The sequence below is a fragment of the Podarcis gaigeae genome, assembly GCF_964106915.1.
Source record: "Podarcis gaigeae genome assembly, chromosome: 3".
Classification (NCBI taxonomy): Eukaryota; Metazoa; Chordata; class Lepidosauria; order Squamata; family Lacertidae; genus Podarcis; species Podarcis gaigeae.
In genome coordinates, this window is record NC_139680.1 from 42,930,043 (window position 1) to 42,950,544 (window position 20,502).

The window sequence follows — 20,502 nt, forward strand, 5'->3', positions numbered from 1 at the left end:
CGGAAAAAGTAAGATAAAATAACACTCTTTGGGGATTATGCCTGTGATGTTGGTTTGAGAGCATCATTTAATCAGGCAGGGCAGCTTGCCAAAGAAAGGAATTTGCAATAATTTATTAAATACTCAGCAGCATTCCACATTGTCAAAGGTTACCTGCTGTCAGCTGAATAACCCATAAAGGCAAGATGATTTATGCAGCTGTATCTTTTTAAAATGTTGAATATTTATCCCCTCTTAATAATTGCTAGAGGCCACTTACAAGGGAACTCATAAAACAGACCATCAGAATAGAGATTGTCAACAAAACTAACAGTAAATGTCTATCTACGTAGTACCACATGATGATTTAGATGTCACATCAGATAGTAATAAGGCTCCCAGCGGTTTACAGAAACTTGCAAAAAGAGGACTTCCAGAGCTTTCTAAATCTCTGTTGAGGAAGCACATTATGCCTTACATTAAGGCTATTTCATTCATTTATTTGTCATTTAACTTCTCTGGGTGAAAGTTTAAAATAATTTAAAAGCATAAACGGCATGCTCCATTATGAAACAGGCTGGAAACTGCCAAATAACTGAGTATAAATCTCTAGAAATGCAGCAACACACCCCTACTTGGCTGATCATCCTTCACTAAATCCTGTAAGGCCTACAGTACGAATTTTTCAACTGAGCAGCTCAACATACTCTGTGGTTTTGGTTTTGTTTTGTTTTTTTGTAGCCAGAATGCACAAGAGGGCAGTTCTGGCACCTCTCAGGTGGGTGCCATTGTGTGCTGGCATGTCCCTGCCTGCTTCTTGCCTTTACCCACTTCTGAGAAGTGCAAAACAAACATTTCAGGTTAAAATGGAAGCTGGCCAGCATGTGCGAGTCTACACTTTTTTTTAGATCTATGCACCTAGCCCAGCCGCAATTGGTCAAGCTACGGGGCAGGGTCAATTCATATTTCTTCAATCCATCCTTTGTGTAGCTGCAGGAGTAGACTGTAAACTTTCCAGCTAGGCCTCTACCGTTGCACACACAGACATTTGTGTAAGGGCCCTTCTGAGCTGCCCTAGCCACCCACCTGAATCTGAAAGATCGAGGGAGGTGGGAGCGCATTTATTTGACGTGCACCAGAATCGGGTGACCCACAAACCAGGTAGGGAGACAGCTTGCCTGAAACCCTTCTAATTCCTGGATCCAGCACGGATTCAACCTTCCTGGTGATGTTATGGCCTTCTAAGTATGGGCCATCAAAGTAACAAAGTGGCTCTGTGCCAGATAACAAATGGGTAGTTAGAAAGACAAGACAGGGTTCAAAGTTGAGTGTGTGCGAGCTAGAAGTTAGACTAAAGGGTCGCTGGCAAAGTTTGCTTCATGCACCCTCCCCGTTCCACCCTCGGCAAAGTGAACCAACCGCAGAGGATAGTGGCATGCCTGAAGGAGCTGAGGCAGCAGCAGAGATGCCGCTGGTCCCACTGCTGTTGCTGCAACCACCACTGCCACCCCTCTGCTTGGGCTACTTCTGTGACTATGATGCATTCATTTTCCAAGGGCAATGAGGTATGCGATGATGATGATGATAGCAATTATGTGTTTCCATTAATTTAGCTCAGTGAAGCTTTCTGGGTATGTTGCTAAACTAATAAATGCATGCTTCTTTTTCGACCTTTAAATGTCACAGAGAAATTCTGGTGCTTCTTAGTTGCCTAGTGAGCTTGAAGAAGTTAAGCTTTCTTCTTGTGTAGTGATGCCTTCAAGCTTGTCTGCCTTAGCCATTTTGGCAGATTAAGTTTAAAGGTCAAATTGAAAATCTTACCTGCTCAGTCCTGAGTTCTGCAATGTATTGACCACTTGAGATGTGTCGCCAACCATTTTCAATCTTGCCTTGTGCTTTTATAGTGAGATGTTCATTCCAGCAAAAACCACCAAGAGCTTGTAATGTATTAAAATCATTTTCAGTCTTGAACACACAACTCGGTTTGTTTATAACAGTGAACCTCTTGAGCACCTGAGATGTGCAGAGAAACTGTACTGTGTTCTCTTAACATAGTTTTTATAAAAATTGCATAAAGGTGCCTAGATAATCCTTTCTTGGAGACACAGTAAAGTTTTCTAACATTTCTGAACTAAAATCTGTTAGACTATATACTTAAACTGGAAGAATTCCGTAGGCCATGAAATTTTTTAAAAGACCTTTGTGATCCTGCTTGTTAAGCTATGATGCTGCATATGATCTCTCTTGCAGACTAATTTTGATTGCTTAATAATTAGAGTATTATCAAATGTTACTTTATAAACACAATAGTTTAAATTGCATTCCTGCTTTAGAAACTGTTTTCCATGTCAATATGCCTCAATATGAGAGAGGCACAGGCAACATCCCTGGTAGCTCTGTGAAAATTCCTGTGGAACCTCTTGTAGGGCATGATATCCAATGGCAGTCATTCTCTGAGTAGACCCATTGAAACCAACAGCTTTAATTTAGTTAATCCATTGATTTCACTGCATCTAATCTGATTAACACTGGGTCTCACCCAGGGTATTCAGTTTGGGTAAATGTTCAGTAAGTGAGTGAGTTTAATCAATGTTATTCCTAATATAACCAACATTGGGCGTCCTGATAAGGAAAAAGGTGTAAGAACCTTGTAGGTCCCTGACTTTCCTTAGAGGGTGACATCAACAAGTGACTGATTAGCAATAACACACACACATGCCTGTAAGCCAAAAAAGTAGATATTTTTACTTGAGAGGAGTCTTGATGGTAAAAGTGTACAGTACACTGTTTAGATTTGCAATTTACACTTAAATAAATAATTTTACAATATTGTATATATTTACAAACTGAAACAAAAATATTAACATGGTCCATTGTTTCTGTAATTGGAACACAGATGTGCTCTAAAATTCCTCTTCCCATCATAGCGACACTGTTACAATATTCTGTACTTTAAAAATGCCTATCACGTATTGTCTTTTGAAATAAAAACATTTGTCACTTTGCAAATTTTCATTCCTCCCTCTCCCCACTTTTTATTGTTTTGATTGACCATGATGGCCATTTTGAGGCCTGATGAAACTGACAGTTCAGCAGAGATTTCCACTTAGGTCTCAGTATAAATCGGAGAGTGCACTGTGTGAATTTCATGTAACAAGAGTATCGAACATTCTCTATTGTCACATTTTCCTGATGGACATTAATTTCATACAGTTAACACATGTCCCACCCACATGGAAACTGGCTAAAGAAATAACTATGAAAAAATGGACCAGTATATCAGGTTAAATAAAATGTATGCACCTGGAAATATTATTCTGGAATACTTGTCAATGGCATGTGTATCAATCCTCATGCTGCTGTATCTCTGGTTTTTCCTCCTGCTTGAATTCCTTTCTGAGCCAAGTGCCAGCTGAACCATCATTCGGTCTTGTTTATCTCCATTTTCAGACACATACTGTCCCAGTTCATTCACCTCCCCGTCACTATAGCTGCCATCCATCCCCATCAGTTGCCTTGACTGAGGTAGTGTACAAGTGCAAGGAAGCTGTCGAGGAAAGAAGGAAGATAGTTGTACTCGGGGAAAACTGGCAGTTGACATATTGGAGTGGAGCAATAATGCAGCCTTAAGCTGTTGCTTCTGTCACAAATCCATAGGTGAGGACTCATCTCATCTAACCACAGTTTCTCTTATCTGGCTATGATTTCCTGCATTATTAGTAGCCAGGATAGCTGATATAAAGGTAAATTTGTGAAAATACACCATACTAGATTTTGAGTTGGCTCTTCCAAATGGTGAGCAGATACATGCTTGCAGAATGGGACCCTCTATTATTATTATTATTTATTATTATTATTATTAGAATTAATATACCGCCCTGTACTCTAATGCAGCTGAGGAAAGGGTGGAAATTGGAGCACCTCCCCACTTTTGCAAGTGCTTTTCTGTTAATAGAGGGCACCATGGAACCAAGCCACATTCAGGCTCATTCTATCCAATGTGAGATAGTGTGCTTGTGTAGGCTGTATAGCATGAGCATTAAAATTCATGTGAAGAAACTAATGGTTTTTCCAGACCATCCTTCCTATAGTGAGTGCAGTGTTCATCGCTGTGCCAAGACAGCTGTGAAAAATGTGATTTCCATACTAGAAAATGAATTGCAAACTAGTGGGAGTCCACCAAATTGAATGAGTTTAAAAGAAGATTAGACAAATTCTATAAACAGCTACCAGCCACGATGGCTATGTTCCACCTCCACTGTCAGAGGCAACATGCCTCTGAATGCCAGCTGCTGGTAATCCCTAGTGGGGAGAGTGCTGTTGCAGTCAGGTTCTGTTTTGGGGCTTTCCACAGGCATCTCGGCCACTGTGATAACAGGATGCTGGCTATTAACCTGATCTAGCAGGCTGCTCTTAACATGGAAACATTCAGAGGTGGCATAGTGAGCTGCACCATTTCTACCTTTTTTAAAAAAGTTAATATTTGGGCATCTCATGTTGCATGTGTAGATCCAACCCAAGTAAAAAAAACAAAAACTGGTTTGAACATACCCTTGGGTAGAACACAGTTTTACTGTTAGACCCCCATTGTGTGTGTGTGTGTGTCTGTCTGTCTGTCTGATTCATCTTTAGAATCTATACAGCCAGTGCTGGTTTTCCAGGGGGTACTCAAGGGTACGCAGTACAGACACCTCTTTTTTTGTTGTTAAAAAGTGTGGCACTTACTGTAATAACTTCATGGTGAGTACCAGCACCTAGTTTTCTAGGGGGGGGGGGGAGCACCGTACACAGCCATTTTATCTGCACAGCACCAAATGACGTTACATTTACCTTGTCTCGCAGCTTCCGTTCCTTTCGCTCTTGCACTGTAGTCAAGTAGTTTACTGCTGCGTACTCTAACACCGAAAGGAAGACGAACACAAAACTGACCCAGAGGTAAATGTCCACAGCTTTGATGTAGGAAACCCGAGGCATGGAGGCATTGACGCCCGTGATGATGGTAGACATGGTCAGCACCGTCGTGATCCCTGGAGACATACAATAATCCATTTGGAGATGTCATTTTGGTGACAACTTGGCTTTGTTTACCCTAAACAGAGGGCCAAGTGTTTCATTAAGAAATAAAATGCTAGCTTGAGGTGGGCTGCTCTACCTTCTTTGAATGGTGTGCTATCATCTTCCATGCTGTCACCTTTCTCTGGTTGTGGCCTTGTGCAAATTGTGTGCTGGATTGCATGAGCTGATGCATGGATGACCTGTGGGCTGATGGTACAGCCCTTGGACACAGATTTAGACCAAGGCTGCAGTCCTAAACATATTCACTAGGGAGTAAACTGCACTGAAAATGTTAAGTTGTGGGGGAACATATCAGACGACACAACGATTCTTCAAACAGCTCTTGTTTATTCACAAGCCAGAACAGAACTGAGCTGAAGGGTTCAGCCAGTCTGCTTATATAGAGCTCCACTACAACGCAACAGTAACCACTTTTTGTAACTATCCAATCACTGAATGTCACTTTCAATCCCTTATTTGCATATGTGGACCTGAGTGAAAACTATCTAGAGTATCCCCCTGCTGGCCCATGGTGAGAACCTCAGTACATAACAGAAAGCGCTGAGGTTTACTTCTGGGTTGGATTGCAGTGCAGACCAGGAATCCAAAGCACAATTACCTAGAGGCCTCATTTAACTTAGAATCAGTTCTCTGCAGATTGTGCTGTAAACTATTCAGTCTCGCAAGGAAGGATGGATAAATCTGACTTTCCAGTTTGTTTCACACGTTTTAAATCTAAGCTGTGATTACATTCTGTGCCACTTCCGCATTCCATTTGAAAAGTATAAATAATTATCTAAAGGACAGGACATTCCTACATATTTAAGTTATGGATCGAAATAGCAGTGATGCACAACAAGAAGGTAAATAGGCAGATGACCACAAAATGTGACAATCTGAAGTCACAGTAGTGCATAATTACCCCTTAGCCAGGGGCCACAACCCTGTATTCATTACCAATCAATTAATATCGGTCAGAACCAAATAGCTTTGCATATGCAGTTTAATCACTGCTGAAAGTGTGAGTGCAGTGACCACTTTATATCCTATCCCTTTGAGTGAAGACTTTTCTCTCATCATTTACATCAGCAAAGAAAGATTTCCCTGCTTGGGCTTTGACAGAATCCTGCTTTGTGAGAGAAAGAGCAAAAGGTCCAGGAGCTAATACCGTCTCCTTTGGAGTCTATGATGCAGTGCTGCAAATATACACTACTCAAACTCTCTCAAGATACTACACCATAAACCCCTGCCTATTTCCTAATGGGCATGAATTCATTGGACTCTGTGTAGGCTAGAGAATACAACTGTAACATCAGAAGCAATGAATTGGGAAGGGAAGAGAGAACTAGGAGATCCAAATGCAAATTTAATAAATAGATAATCACAGCTATGCCTACTGATGGAGCCACTGAAATGTTAAAATATAATTTTCCACTCAATGCTTCATACTCTGCAAATATTACTGATATTATTTCTCTATTTTACATTGCTTTCTGAGCATTTAGCTCAGAAAAGTGACTAATAAATAAGCAATTCTTAGCCTATTTCTACAGTGCCATCCATGAATGTGGATGCATCCAGGCCTCCACCTGCCATAGACCCCCATGGCCAGCTAATACTCCCCCAACAAATAGGAGAAGGGAGTGAGAAACAGTCGACATTGCAACGTCACCTGCTGTTCAGAGAGACCCTCCTGGATTGGCATTGCTATAAAAAGAGCAGGTCAGACACAGCGAGGTTTGGTTTGTTTACCTAAGGGAACTCTTGCAGGCACAGCTCTGCGGTCTATCCAAAAGGACACCCAGGACAGCATGACCATCAGAGTGGCAGGGAAATAGGTCTGGAGTAAGAAGAAGAAGATATGCCGGCGTAAAGTGAAGTTGATGTAGAGGCGGTTGTACCAGCCTACAGGAGACAAAGAAGGTAGAAGTCAATCACAAAAGCCCACATCCACACCGTACATTTAAAGTGATCTTGTACCACTTTAACAGTCATTGCATTTTCCCCAAAAATCCTGGGAACTGTAGTTTATGAAGGGTGCTGACCTCATATAACTACAACTATCCAAACCTTTTGCACACCTTAGATGTACTCCTCAATAACAGAGACTTCAAAACAGCAGCCCCCAAAGATGACTACCATGTTGTTTGCATGGTGGTGGTAATTATCACTTGGTAGCAATAGTACTTTGAAGCTTTTACTGTACAGCAACTCCTTTCTAAACAGCCTTTTCGAAAAGCAGTTGCTACAGGATGAGATTATCACCCTGTTAATAATAAGCTCTTTGAATTAACCCTGTACCAAAGATACTGGGTTACAGCATTGTGCACAAACCCAAATTTGGGGTTCAGCAGCACAATCTGGCATCGGCTGCCGAGCCCTTTGCAGGGAAGACAATGTGTGACATGATGCCACAGCCTCTCTGGCAAGTCCAAAGACAGTTTCTCCAAGTAGCGATCAAACCTATTTCCATAAAAATCGACAATAATTGAGCCTTGTCCAGGCTTTATTGTCAAAATTCACTCACCTGTGCTGCTATAAAAGGCAAGTTTGGTGGTAGTGTGAAATTCTTGTATGAGGAACTGGGATAGCGATATCCTCTCATCTGTTTTCAGGGAGTCGTTGCCATTCTTCCAGTACAGCATGAGATCATCTTCAGTGTAAGCATCTAGAGAGGGAGGAAATATTAACTCATTTATTGTAATGAAGCCAGTTGGCACTGTGGCCTAAGTCGCGTACCGAATGCTATCTTACTGTCAACAGATATACACCATATAGTCCAGTGACAGGATTGTATTTTCTATTTAATATGAGCTCTTATTTACTTTTCTCTCATTTAAGTGAATAGCTGCTGTTGACATATATGAGAATAAGGAAAGGACCTGAGAGCAGACTCTTTAACATCAATGTTGGGGGGTGGAGGACATGTATTGCCTCTGCTTCTCCGCAATTCCCAGTTTCACCTCTGAAAATATCATCCACTTCTTTTTTAATCAAGTGAAAACAAAAGGTGGGCAGCTGTTAATTTACAAATTTTTACATTAATAATTTTACTTACTACTTTTTTTGCACAATGCTTTACGAACCCAGTAATTAGCCACAACAAGAGATAAGAAAACAAGGGACACTGTACTGTCTGTAGATTGTTTGCTGGAGTATAAGCAACATTTTTTTAAAAAACACACCAATATAATTATTATTTTAGGCCCTCATCATCCAATCTAGTCTATTTTAGGCCCTCGTCATCCAATCTAGTCACAGACCTGCAAGGGCCATGACTAGCAGGGGCAATAGAGGAGGGACTTTGTACTCGGTCTCCTTTTGCAAGAGGGCTTTACTGAAATTAAAGTAGTCACAGAGAAGAAGCAGGATATTTGTTCCTATATCTTTGTAAGTAAAAGAAAAAAGAATTGTTGGACAATTCATTGTGAGCTGTGCTCACTCTTCTTAGGGCAGCAGTACCAATTATGCGTGCACAGCACTCATGCTGAGGTTGCATAATTTCTCCAGCACACAGCTATGGAAAGCACAGGAACACCCTTTCAGAATAAAAGCACACAACCCCTATTTTGAAACAAAATGTGAGGCATCAGCATTCGGCCTTCTTCAGAGATCCCGTTTACTTACAGCTTTCAATTTCCAGTGAACACGTTTGTGTGTCAAGGGGAAAGCGACTAAAATCCATGTTACACATAGCTGTTACAGTAACCCTAGAAACAGAATAAGCATATTTAAAATGTCTTCCTTTTACATGATTAAAAAGCCACATATTTTAAAAAGAAAACACAAAGCAGGAATAATGCACGTTAGATGCATGCCTAGTTCGTAACACTTTCACATGTTTCAAGTCCGTACAATTCTTTATAGATGGAGAAGTAATTCCTTTGCATTCAACTAGGCTCACTCCCTAAGGCTATAGTCCTCTGCACACATACCTAGGAGCAGGGGCACCGGCTCCTGGGGACCAAGGCACTGTGGGGACCCCTAGCTCTTTTTTGAGAGGGTGGGGCCCCCTCAATATTCAGAGGGCCCTATGCACGACGTCAGGACATTGTATGATGTGTGTGACATCAAGATGTTGCTTCGGGCCCCCTCAATCATTTGGAGAAGCTGGCGCTTCTGCCTAGATGTCCCAGTGATTCAGTGGAAGTGCGTCTCATTCAACATGCACAAGGTAGGCTGTGTTGACTCATGGGGTCTTACTTCTGAATTTACAGGTCTGGCTTGCACTGAAAAGAAGTGAACCAGATTTGTGGTGGGAGGTACCCTGCTGACTTAGGAGCAAAAAAGGGTTGTGTTACACAAACCAAACTTGGCACATGTGAATCCCCAAAGCAGGACAACACCCAGACAACACTGTCAGGAGACCTTTGCCATTCTTGACTTTTGTTAAAAGTTGTGAAATTGACTGATAACAAATATTATGCTTACTTATCTCAAGTGAATCTAACCCCTGACATTCCAGCATAAGGTCCACTGCTGAGCTCTGGAGCACCCTTGCCCTGCTTCTCCTCCTTGCTGTTGCTATTGCTAAATCTGCAAGCAGTGACAAATGCAAAAGAGAAGGAACAGCAGCATCTCATTCTGGGCGGTGTGAAGAGTGGGCCCAGATTGAGACCCAAGGGAATGGGCAGTGATGGCCGTGGCAAAGGAGAGCATCGTTCTCAAGGGCACCTCTAAATCTGAAGCTGACAATGGCTCCATCCACCAGATGACTCCACATACACAAAGTCATCTGTTATTCTGAACTTGGATAATGTTAGTGGCACAAACTTGTGATACGTCTTGATCTGGGTTACACCCACTGAGAATTCATGCACACAGCTGTATAAGAAATGAAGTCAGCATGCTTGCAGAAGCTCAACCAAGCATTTTTGTGGATTTCACCTTACCTCAAGCTGTAAAGCACCTTCCCATCTGGCTGGACCCGGAGCATGACGTTATCTGTGGTGGTGTCATGGATAAAGGATCGTTTGGAATGCACAAAGAACATATCCGGCACCCAGATCTTTTTCACTAGTCTGCCATCAAAGGTCATGCTTTGGTTGTTGGTACTTGGAAACGATAGCCTTTCATCTTTCCAGTAATGTCTAAGGTAAAGTGTCATGGTGAAGTCCTAGCATAAGCCAGAAATTGAGACAAGGAAAAATTAATTCACATTAAAAAGGTAAAGGAAAAGGACCCCTGACAGTGAAGTCCAGTCGCAAACGACTCTGGGGTTGCAGCGCTCATCTCGCTTTACTGACCGAGGGAGCTGACGTTTGTCCACAGTTTTTCCGGGTCATGTGGCCAGCATGACTAAGCCGCTTCTGGCGAACCAGAGCAGCGCACGGAAATGCCATTTGCCTTCCCGCCAGAGAAGTACCTATTTATCTACTTGCACTTTGACATGCTTTCAAACTGCTAGGTTGGCAGGATTAATTCACATTACTATTTTTTAATCCATAAATATTTCTTAGTCCAATGTAATAAAGGAAATAAGTTTTACACTGTAATTGTAAGATTCAGGTAGAATGGCAAAGACATCCTACAAGTGTTCGGCTGCCCCTGTTCCGTAGTTAAAGATGTGCTGTAATAAATACATTTTTGCCATTGGAATATTGGACTGGATTTGAAACTAATGTACAAATCCATGTCTTAGGTCATACCCAAACCATACATTTAAAGCATTCTTAAACCAATCCAATAGTCATGGTGCTCCCTCCCCCAAGAATCCTGGGAACTATAGTTTGTTAAGAGTGCTGGGAATTGTAGGTCTGTTACCAGGATTCTTTGGAGAAAACAATGTGGTTAAAATGTGTGGTGCACATGCAGCCTAAGTGTTTTCCACTCAGTAATCTCTTTTCCCACTCCTGACGTGATGTCTGTTTTTCAGAGCAGCCCATTCCATAAAACCTCTTGTTCAGAAAGAACAACTATCCAAGCATGGGCATGACACTTACCATGTCAACCTCTGAAATACTGTCCAAGCTTTCAACTTGTACATCTACTCCAACAGGAATGGCAGGGCCTATAAGAAACACAGCATGCAACGCATCAGAATTGTTTATTTGTTTTTAAAAGAGCACATATGAAGAAGTAGTTTGCAGTAGGGCTCTCACAAAGAAGGCAAGCGTGCAAAATAGTTTGCTGGCTGCCATGTCTAAGGACACAGGAAGTTACTGCACAGTAAAGGACTCCAAATCATACGTGGGTTATTTGTCATTAGCTGCCAAGAAGTAACTTAGGGGTGAGCTGAACCTTCTAACAACGAAACATTAACATTAAAGAGAAGCACACAGTTGCTAGGTGAGATCACAGGCCATTTGCACCTCTGGGCTGGTTCCCATGTAAACTAGAGGTCTTCAAAGACAGGAGGCCTTCAGATGTTTTAGACTACACTCCAATGCTTGCTGAGGCTGATAGGATACATAGTCAAAAACATCGGAAGAATACCAGGTTGGCAAAGGCTAGTTTAATATGGAGCAGATAAACTATACATTGTGTTTTTCCTTAACTAATTACAGAGGTGGGGGAGCCTGATTCTCGCAGTGAAAGCAACACACAGGAGGCTTATCGTTTACTCCTCCAGCAAGAGAGGATGAAGATTGAATGTGCCACCCCTACTCACAAAGTAAGAAGCACTGGGGGTCCCTATGGGCAGACCAATATCTAAAAAGCCAGGACATCAAAAATGATAATGATATTGATATATACGCGAAACACTTATGGCCGATTCACACGTGCAGGTTCATTACTTAGCTCTCAATTAGGAACATAGGAAGCTGCCTTATACCAAGTCAGACCAATGGTCCATCTAGCTCAGTATTTTCAACATAGCTGTGGCTCTCCAGGATGTTAAACAAAAAATAATATCTCCCAGCTCTACCTGGAGATGGCTGAGATTGCACATGGAACCTTTTGCATCCTAAGCAGATGCTCTACCATTGAGCTACAGCCCTTCCCCAAGTGCTATAACCACCTGTTTGCCTCCATCAATAAGTTCCATGTTCAAGGAGAAGCAAGGAGAATATGAAAACATGGTTTGAGACATTTGACACTTCGTACAGTCATGATGTTGCAGACACACTTGTTTGAACTCAGCCAAATAGGTGTACCACTTTCCACTTTTTATACTTAGGAGATAAATATTAGAATTTCTATTTCAGCAAAGATTATCTTAGTAAAATGCATACACAAATCCTCCTACATGAGTTAATAATGCAATTACAGAACATGAGATTTGCTAAAAGCATAAAGGTTGTTCATGAGCACTGCTGGACCAAAAAACCCCAACAAAAAACCCTCAACCTTTTACAACTAATTGAACTTGTATTGTGCATATTGCGCATGTAGGAACAATAAGCTTCCCTCATCAAGGGGTAAAATAGTACCGGTAGTTTGGATTTGAATGACCATCTGTCAGCCAGGAAAGGGTAGATAAATTACAACATTCTTTAATCTGGTGGGGCATAAGAAAGCATGTTTTCCTAATCCTCTGTCCTAAAAGCTTGGATTTTGTATAGCACGCAACCACAATGCTGGAAGTAAAACATTAACCTGGAGCAATCTAAAATATTCTTTCCGTAGTGAAAATGCTAGGTCAGCAAAATGGTGCATTAGTTGATGACATATTATATATATTAGGGCTGGGGAACCATTTTCAATTTGATGGTTTAATTCCCTTCTGGGCAACATTCAAGGGGCCACATGGTGGTGGTGAGCAGGCAGGGCTGGAGACAAAAGTAGGTGGAGCAAGAAATGTAAATTTTACTCTTCTACAGTAGGCTAGTTTCTGCAAACACCCACAGGCCCCTCTGAGTTCTCCATCCAGACAGCAAAGAGGCATTATCAGTCTTCAAAGGCACATTCTGGCCAGGCAAAAACACTCGAGAAGGGTATGAAGCAGGGCTGGTGAGAGGTGGGGCCTGAGGAGGGAGTGGGGCATCAGGCAACTCCCAATGGCCAGATAGGTAAGGCTTACAGGGCTGCATTTGGCCCCAAGGCCTGAGGTTCCTCACCTCTAAAATAAATGAATATGCATGTACACACACAGTTGCTGTGAAATAAAGCCTTGGGATTTCACTGCCATCTGCAGAGAAATATGACCCAACCAGGCAGTAAGGTTCAGCTTAATGCCATGAAATTTATTTTTAATAGAAGGCATGTCCATTTTTAGAACAGGCATGCCTTTTTTTTTGTATTCTCAGGATTCTGTTTTCGTATACTCAGTATACTCTGCTCTATTCCTCAAACACTCCTCCAGTCAAAGTGTATTTTGCCAGTCACGTTTCTGGTCTTCATTTCAAATAAATGCTTATCCTGCAACTTCCTGGTGTTCGTGTAACAAATGTTATTGTGGGGTAGGGGGTTGTCCTGTTTCTGCTGCGCTGGTGCTCTTTCAGACAGCAATAATATAATAGCATTGGGGAAAGAAAGCACAAAGAAAATGGATTTAATCCAACATGTGCCACAGAATACACTCACAATAAAATACCAGTCTGGAGGGGTCCTAAGACTCATTTATAATTTAAGTTTATGAGGGAATTGTACTTATCTGCACATAACATTGTACTTAAAAAAATATTCTCTGGCAATTCAGATAGGCCAATAAGCTTGCAAGAGATACGCTGCAGAAACAAACAAAAGCTCATTGTTCCTAAGCTTTTCAAAAAGGCAGCTGCCCATCAGTTAAGAGAGAAAAACTAGCCAGCAAAGCCAAATAAACGTCACATTTAAACCACCATTCGTAATAACCCTCAGCAAAGGACAGTTTTTATGTTCTTATATGAGGAATATGATAGAGCCAAACTGAAGTCAGTCACTTTAGCACAACAGGAGCGTTTACTGAGCTAAATAAGGTCACAGACATATTTGTGGCTTAATTTCAGTCAGGCGTCTGAACCCGTTTTAAAAACCAGAGCTGAGCCCTTCAAATCGGAAATAAGAAAAAGCGCCACAGAAAATACTCTTCCCTGTTGCCCTCAAAATACCCTTTTCCTCCCACATCTGGGATTAGCGTAGGAGGGCACTGATTCGCTCTCTTAAAAAAATATATTACTTGAGTTTTATCAAAATATAACCACTTCACTCAAGCACACAAGCCACATCAGCTGCTTGTCACATTTCCGCCCTGCCCCCCCAGCCTCTGCGACCATCTGGTTTCATCCTTAACACAAGGGGGAGGAGCCTGTGGTACTCCAGGTGCTATTGGACTCCAATTCCCTTCATCCCCAACTAGTATGTTCAGTGAAGCAGGGAGTGATGGGAACTGTAACCTGACAACATATGGACAGCCACAGGTTCTCCAACCCTGCTTTAACAGCTTAATGGCAGGCAGGAATTCAACGTACACAGCTCTTCTCAGCGTCAGGATGCAGCAAGAGAGGACTTATTATATTTCTGCCTGCCCTGGTGTTAACTAAATGCACAGTGACTCTGTGAGGGTAGTCAGGGCCGGCCTACTCATGAGGTTGGCTGAGGTAGCACCTCAGGTGGCAGAATGCCAAGAGGCGGCCTGCCCATCCTGCTTTCTCCACCGCTGGCAGAGAAGAGGCAGGGGCACTGGCTTCCAGGGAGATCTCACAAGATCCCGTGCACTCCGTGTGATCTTGCCAGAACCCACCATCACTGCTGCTGCCACATGTACGCTGCCACATGACCCAGGTAAGGGAGGCTCTGGTGATGCAGAATGACACCTTCCTGTTTTGCCTCAGGCGGCAAAGTAGGATGTGCCACTCCTGAGGGGAGTGCATGAAAGCTAAACCTCAGGGTGAAAGCAAGGGAATACCTTTACCTGTAGATATTGAGTAGTATTCCTATAGACTTCTTTTAATTAAAAAAATCACTAAGAGGTGTTTTTAAGAAAACACAGAGAGGGAAAAAGAATATCAACAGAAGTTTACATGTCATACCTCCAAAACCTGGCCGCATGCTGAAGTCATGGTCATCTATTCTCAGAAGTTGCTCTGACTTTGTAAGTGGTGATTTGGTGATATCAGGACTTCGTTTCAATATTGGACTATGTGGAGAAAGAGAAAAGCACAATTACACAACTGTACTACTGCACTATTCCTTAATGTGGGTTCTCCAGGGGGCTCACAGAACACCAATCTGGTGCGTGGAGACACAAATCAAGTAATTGTATTGGTTAAATGCCTAAAAAATAGTCCAGTCCCAATATTTCCTAGAGTGGTGGATAACCTCGCCGAGTTCATTGGCAGTTCAATCCTATGTCTGTTTTCTCAGAAGTAAGTTCCGCGGTGTTCAATGGAACCTCCTCTCAGAAAAGAGCATATAAGATTACAGACTGAAAGGCATGAGGAGATGAAATGATATTTGACATGTCACTGACTTTATCTCCTCCAGCACTGCTCAAGTAACTGGACCCACCAACAATCACGGACTAGAAGGGGAGCTATGCAAAACCTTTGAAAAATAACCCCATGTGATCTGGTGTATTTTTAGACAGCTAGTGTGATAGGAGTGCTAAAGCACGTTTCAGATTATTCAGTCCCTATTGAACAAACACAACATTGTGCAGCGTATAGCACGCTGTCTAATGTATCTTTACCGTAATTGCTAAGTAAACAGGAACAGGGGCAGGGCCAGGAAGCACTGAGAAGTGAATTGTAAGCAAGTCTAAGATAGTTTTGTGAAAGGCATTAAAGAAACAATGCTGCAAAGCCAACTGGCTGCAGCCCAAGAGCAAATGTGGCAAATTGGGACCCTAGCCAGGCTGGAAGCAGGTTTGCAGAGAAAAGGCTTCCATACCTGCTCCAGATATCTTAGGAAAGGCAAAGAGAGCCTTAAAGAGGGGAGGGCGAAACACAGAAGCAATTACTTCAGAACAGTCACCTCAGTTTAGGCCCACCTCCACACACACACACACACAAGCCAAATGTAGTCCATCAGCATTGTAGGGAAGCTCACTGGCGATGTGGCAAAGCAGTTCTTCCTGTCTGTATGGCTTGTCAAATCAGGAAGCTGCCATGCATGCGACAGGCCTCATACAGGGCTGATGTGCAGGCTGCATTTAGCTGGGTGAGTTTAAAGTTGCGCTAGTTCTGCTTGGGAAGCAAATTTGGTTGCACAGTCTAGGCGGTCTGAGCTGGATGTGTGCCTGGTTTATTTCGAAAGCAGGGCTAAGGTAATTTGCTGCTCAGGCCCACTGCTTCGATTTCAAGTTTGCAACACGCTGGTTACTTGATATGTTGACAGTGACTTGGTAGTGGTACTCGAGCCTAAATACTTTTGCTCCACTGTAACCATTGGAAATAGACTTGAGACCAAGAGCACTGCTGGCCGGCTGCTTGTTTTCACCATTGCCAGTATCACCCAGCAGAATGGGAGGAAGAGCTAGCATCTTCCATTGGCTTTCATGCCCCTGGATTTAATTTTGTATAGGAAGCTGCTTTGTACTGAATCAGATCACTGGTCCACCTAACCTAATATCTTCTAAGTGGCAGCAGCTCTCCAATTTCAGACAGGGCTCCATGCCAGCCCTTTCTGAAGATGCTAGGAACTTCCTGCGTGCAAAGCAGGTGCTCTACCACTGAGCTACAGCTATTGGTCCCAGACAACAGTCTTGCCTCCTGAAAACAGCTCAAAGCAACAGGTTTCTGGCATGACTTCTTGCCCAAAGGAGAAGTCTCTCTCTCCTTGCCTCCCCTGTGTGTATGTGTGTTGGCTGATATATAGCTAGGAGCATCCAACAGCTTTGTGTGGATCTCACCCCTTTTTGAGTCTCTTGTGCCATGTTTACTACAACCTCCTAAGCCCAGGTTATTGTACTTAGTTATTAGTAGTGCATAGTTTATGATGCACCAGCATCTTCTAACTTCATGTATATAGTGTGAATAATTGTCTTGTGACTTGAGGCTCTAAAACACTTCACGTTGAACTTTGTGGCAAAGAGTTTTCCTCACTGTCAAGTCTGAAATAGCTGACAATGGAAAAGAACCAAGATCTTGAAGCTCTGCTGTGTTATTCTGCTAGTTACCCTGCCATGGGTGTGATCTGAAAACTTTATCAGTACTGACTTCTGCTGAGGGTAGGGGTGGTTACAAAGGAGAGAAGGCATAGGAAAGGACGTTGGCCTGTTCCATTTTTAGTAGCATACCTGCCTTGCTTGTGTGATTCTCCATGTGTTTCTCTTCTCTGTCTTTGAGGCCGACTATGAACAAAAACAAAAATGATAGGTTGCGTATGTTCACAATCTTCTAGAAAGTTACGTTGATATCTTCCTAGGGCAAATCACATATTTCATCCTTGACACACTATATTGACACTCAGATTAACTTTTCCTTTTTTCCATTTTGTGAATATAAATTTTATTATCATAAGCACTAAATACAAAAATCCATTACTAAATTAATTTGTCTATACAGAAATGTTATATAAATATTGGATACTGTACAAAGACATTCAACATTTTTCAATATAAGACAACCCAAGGTTTTATTTTAATTTATAATATAATCATAGTTCTAAAAAGAGATTATTTTAGCCAGCCATATTTAATGTGCAACTAGACCTCAAATATATTTAAATCTATGTCTGCTTCGATAAACTATATGCATTTGTTGCCTCCTGCATCCTTACATTCCAATACAGTATGATATAAACAAGCCTCACATTTCAATGAATCATCTTGCTGTCAGCCTTCCCTAATCCTTATTATATTTGTAAGTTTGTGAATTTGAACCATATCTCAGAACTTGGTTAGCCAATTTTCTTTTTCTGGAGGATCTTATTCTTGCCCCACTCCACATGCATGGCATCTAGGGATAATCCACACCTTACATTTAATGCACATCCAACAGCACATAACTTCACCCAAAGAAACATAGAAACTGCAATTTGTTAAGGATTTTGGGAATTGTACTCCTGTGAGATGGGAACTACAGTTCCCAGGACTTTTGGGGGGAAAGTCATGTGCTTTAAAGTCAGGGTGACATAAGATGGTGAAGGATAATTTATTCATCTTCCTGTAACGTGACTTCCTTGTTGTATCCAAACAATATTACTGCATTAGAGGATCTTGATGCAGTTCGTATTCCACAGTTTTGCTTATTTCCATTAATATTTGGTGCCAATATGATCTGCTCTATGAAGATGACCAGAGAATATGGAAAATTTTATAGATTGACACCTCCAGCATAAGCTACTAACATTGGGGTATGTTCTATTTAATCTTTTTTGAGGGGGAATCTCACTCCAAAAAAAGTTTTTAACTTGCAGTGTGAAACTTAGATGATTGGCCTGCAGAAGAGGGGAAAGTAAAGTATCAGAGGCAGGAGGTTGTAAAATTACACACAACCCCTGGGTAATGCTCATGGAACAAAGGGTAAACATCTGTTGTTTAGAGTCAAGTTCTCATAGCCTTTACTCAGTGTTTGAATCCTGTAGGGATGGAAGACAGGTGAAGCTATCGTTTTCCAATTCCCTCCACCCCAGTCACTGTTTTTAGAAGGCTACAGGAGCATTTTTTTCTTGCTAAAATGGATGGGTTTTAACAAGGGTCTTAAATAGAGGGTCTTGTTAAGAGCTCCCTGCCTTTCTCCCCATAATTTGAGCTCTGCAGAACATGAGACAATAACATTGTGAGTGAACTGATATTAACACTTTAGTAGCAACAACAACAGCAGTGCTCAAAATAATTCTTCAGACATTTTAAGCCATTTTAAAACAATTTGATTATCTTCCAGGTAGACTAGAACACCAAATGGCTCAGGTTTTTCTCAGGTTAATCTCCATGGTTCAGGTGCAGACTAACAATGTCATAAGACCCTGCCCAATAGGAGGCGTTCTCTGTTTCCACACAAGCCAAATGCATTTCAGAATGTGTCACAAAATGCAAGACAGCTTTTAACTGTTCCACTGAAAGGCACTTTCAAAACACCAAAAGAACAATGTACCAACAATATGAAGATGGTGGTGTGTCTGCAGAAGACAGTGAATGCACTTTATGGCCATGTGTGCATACACACTCAGTGTTGTTGAAAGTGGCGTACTCAGAGTGGTGCAACATCCCGTCCAGTACATTACCCTGACAATACTGTACTGAACCAACCTATTTGTGACACAGTGGCTGAAGTAGGCTCTGTCAAGCCAGGTGCTGCCATCAAAATCTAGTGAACTCAAGGGACTCCCTGGAGTCAAAGATGCACAGTGCATTCTGGGGAAATATATGACCTAGAGAGACACTTCAGGTCATTTGATGTACTCTGACAGTTGCCGACTTCTTTCAGGTTGGGCCCCTTCTAAAAGAGGATCTTCTAAATTAGCACACTTGTGGGGGGCAAAGCAAGCAAAGTAAGCTTTTAAACATGTAAAATCCAGGCTTAATGAATGAAAAATGATGCATCATGTTAGCAGACTCATTTGCTAATCTCTCTTGTCTCTGCCAATTCAGGTGCACTTTGCATTGTCTTATGTAAGCACACATACACACTAAAAAAACACACTAACAAAGGAAATTCATTATCAAAATAGCTTTTGGTAATAACAGAAAGCAACTAAAAGCAGGTGAAGGCTAGTCTATATTCTTTTATTAGGGAATTTGATGAGCTAATGCGTGAAATTTGGCTACAAAATAGACTCAGAAAGCAGACAAGTGTTGGGGCATGAACTTTTAACATACCCCCCCCATAGAATTAGCTGTGCAGAATGTTATAATAATCACAAAAGAAGATTTTTAAAATGTTAAAGTCACTTTGTTATGCAAACCAAAGAAGCATTATTATCCCTCATCAAGAAACACATACTGAAACTTGCTTACAACATGCTATTTCTGCAACTTATGAGAATTGTTTTATTATTTCTGCTTTAAGTTCTGTGACATGCTTTTATATCATCTCATTTTTGTAAACCACCCCATGTCTATTTTTGGTGGAGGGCAATATAGAAATCTCTTAATAATAAAAAATTCACAGATACACACATAGTTAGTCTGTACACATCTCTCTATGCTGTAGAGCCTATAGCCTATAGTGGTGGCCAAACTTGGCCCTTCAGCTGTTTTTGGACTACAACTCCCATCATCCCTAGCTAACAGGACCAGTGGTCAAGGATGATGGGAATTGTAGTCCCAAAACAGCTGGAGGGCCATGTTTGGCCACCACTGGCCTATAGGATTGTAAGGCTCTGAAAGCCAAGCATCATTCAATGCCAATTCCTTTACTGAACCAGGCTCTTCATTGCCAAACATCTGTAACTGTTCAACCCATCTAATCCAGATTAATAATGTACCATAAAAAGAAAGCAAAAAGGTTCAAAGTGTAATGTGCCAACCGATACCTTGGAGGTGAAGGGAGGTCAGTAGAACAAATATAGATGACTCAAGCAAGTGAACTAAGCTGCAGGGGAACTGAAAACCTTCCAAATGCAGCAGTAAGATAAACCAAAACAAGCATTGCCTCTTGACTTCTGATACCCTTGGACAGGATACCCACTTGGACTGCCCACTGGCAGCAAAAAATGTCCTTT

The 20,502-nt window shown here is 41.8% G+C and overlaps 1 protein-coding gene and 1 long non-coding RNA gene across 8 annotated transcripts in view; one reads left to right on the forward strand and one right to left on the reverse strand.

The window, feature by feature from the left end:
- Positions 1-20,502, forward strand: part of LOC310840838 — a 387,462-nt gene that overhangs the window by 289,934 nt on the left and 77,026 nt on the right. The window lies entirely within an intron of this gene.
- The window catches only part of GABRR1 (gamma-aminobutyric acid type A receptor subunit rho1), a 32,017-nt gene continuing 12,214 nt past the window's right edge, over positions 700-20,502 (reverse strand). Inside the window, exons 2-10 of one of the 7 annotated variants that reach the window (XM_083730523.1) lie at positions 17,135-17,188; positions 14,928-15,034; positions 10,977-11,044; positions 9,927-10,150; positions 8,662-8,744; positions 7,562-7,702; positions 6,787-6,939; positions 4,810-5,006; positions 700-3,526 (exon numbers count right to left, since the gene is read on the reverse strand). In XM_083730523.1, the coding sequence (XP_083586649.1) occupies positions 3,236-3,526; positions 4,810-5,006; positions 6,787-6,939; positions 7,562-7,702; positions 8,662-8,744; positions 9,927-10,150; positions 10,977-11,044; positions 14,928-15,034; positions 17,135-17,188 (1,318 nt within the window). In that variant the 3' untranslated portion in view covers positions 700-3,235. Of the gene's footprint in view, positions 3,527-4,809; positions 5,007-6,786; positions 6,940-7,561; positions 7,703-8,661; positions 8,745-9,926; positions 10,151-10,976; positions 11,045-11,223; positions 11,255-11,644; positions 11,718-12,407; positions 12,454-14,006; positions 14,187-14,478; positions 14,498-14,927; positions 15,035-17,134; positions 17,189-20,502 lie in introns of those variants that run through there. The other 6 variants (XM_083730529.1, XM_083730524.1, XM_083730527.1 and 3 more) reach the window with 6 other exon arrangements.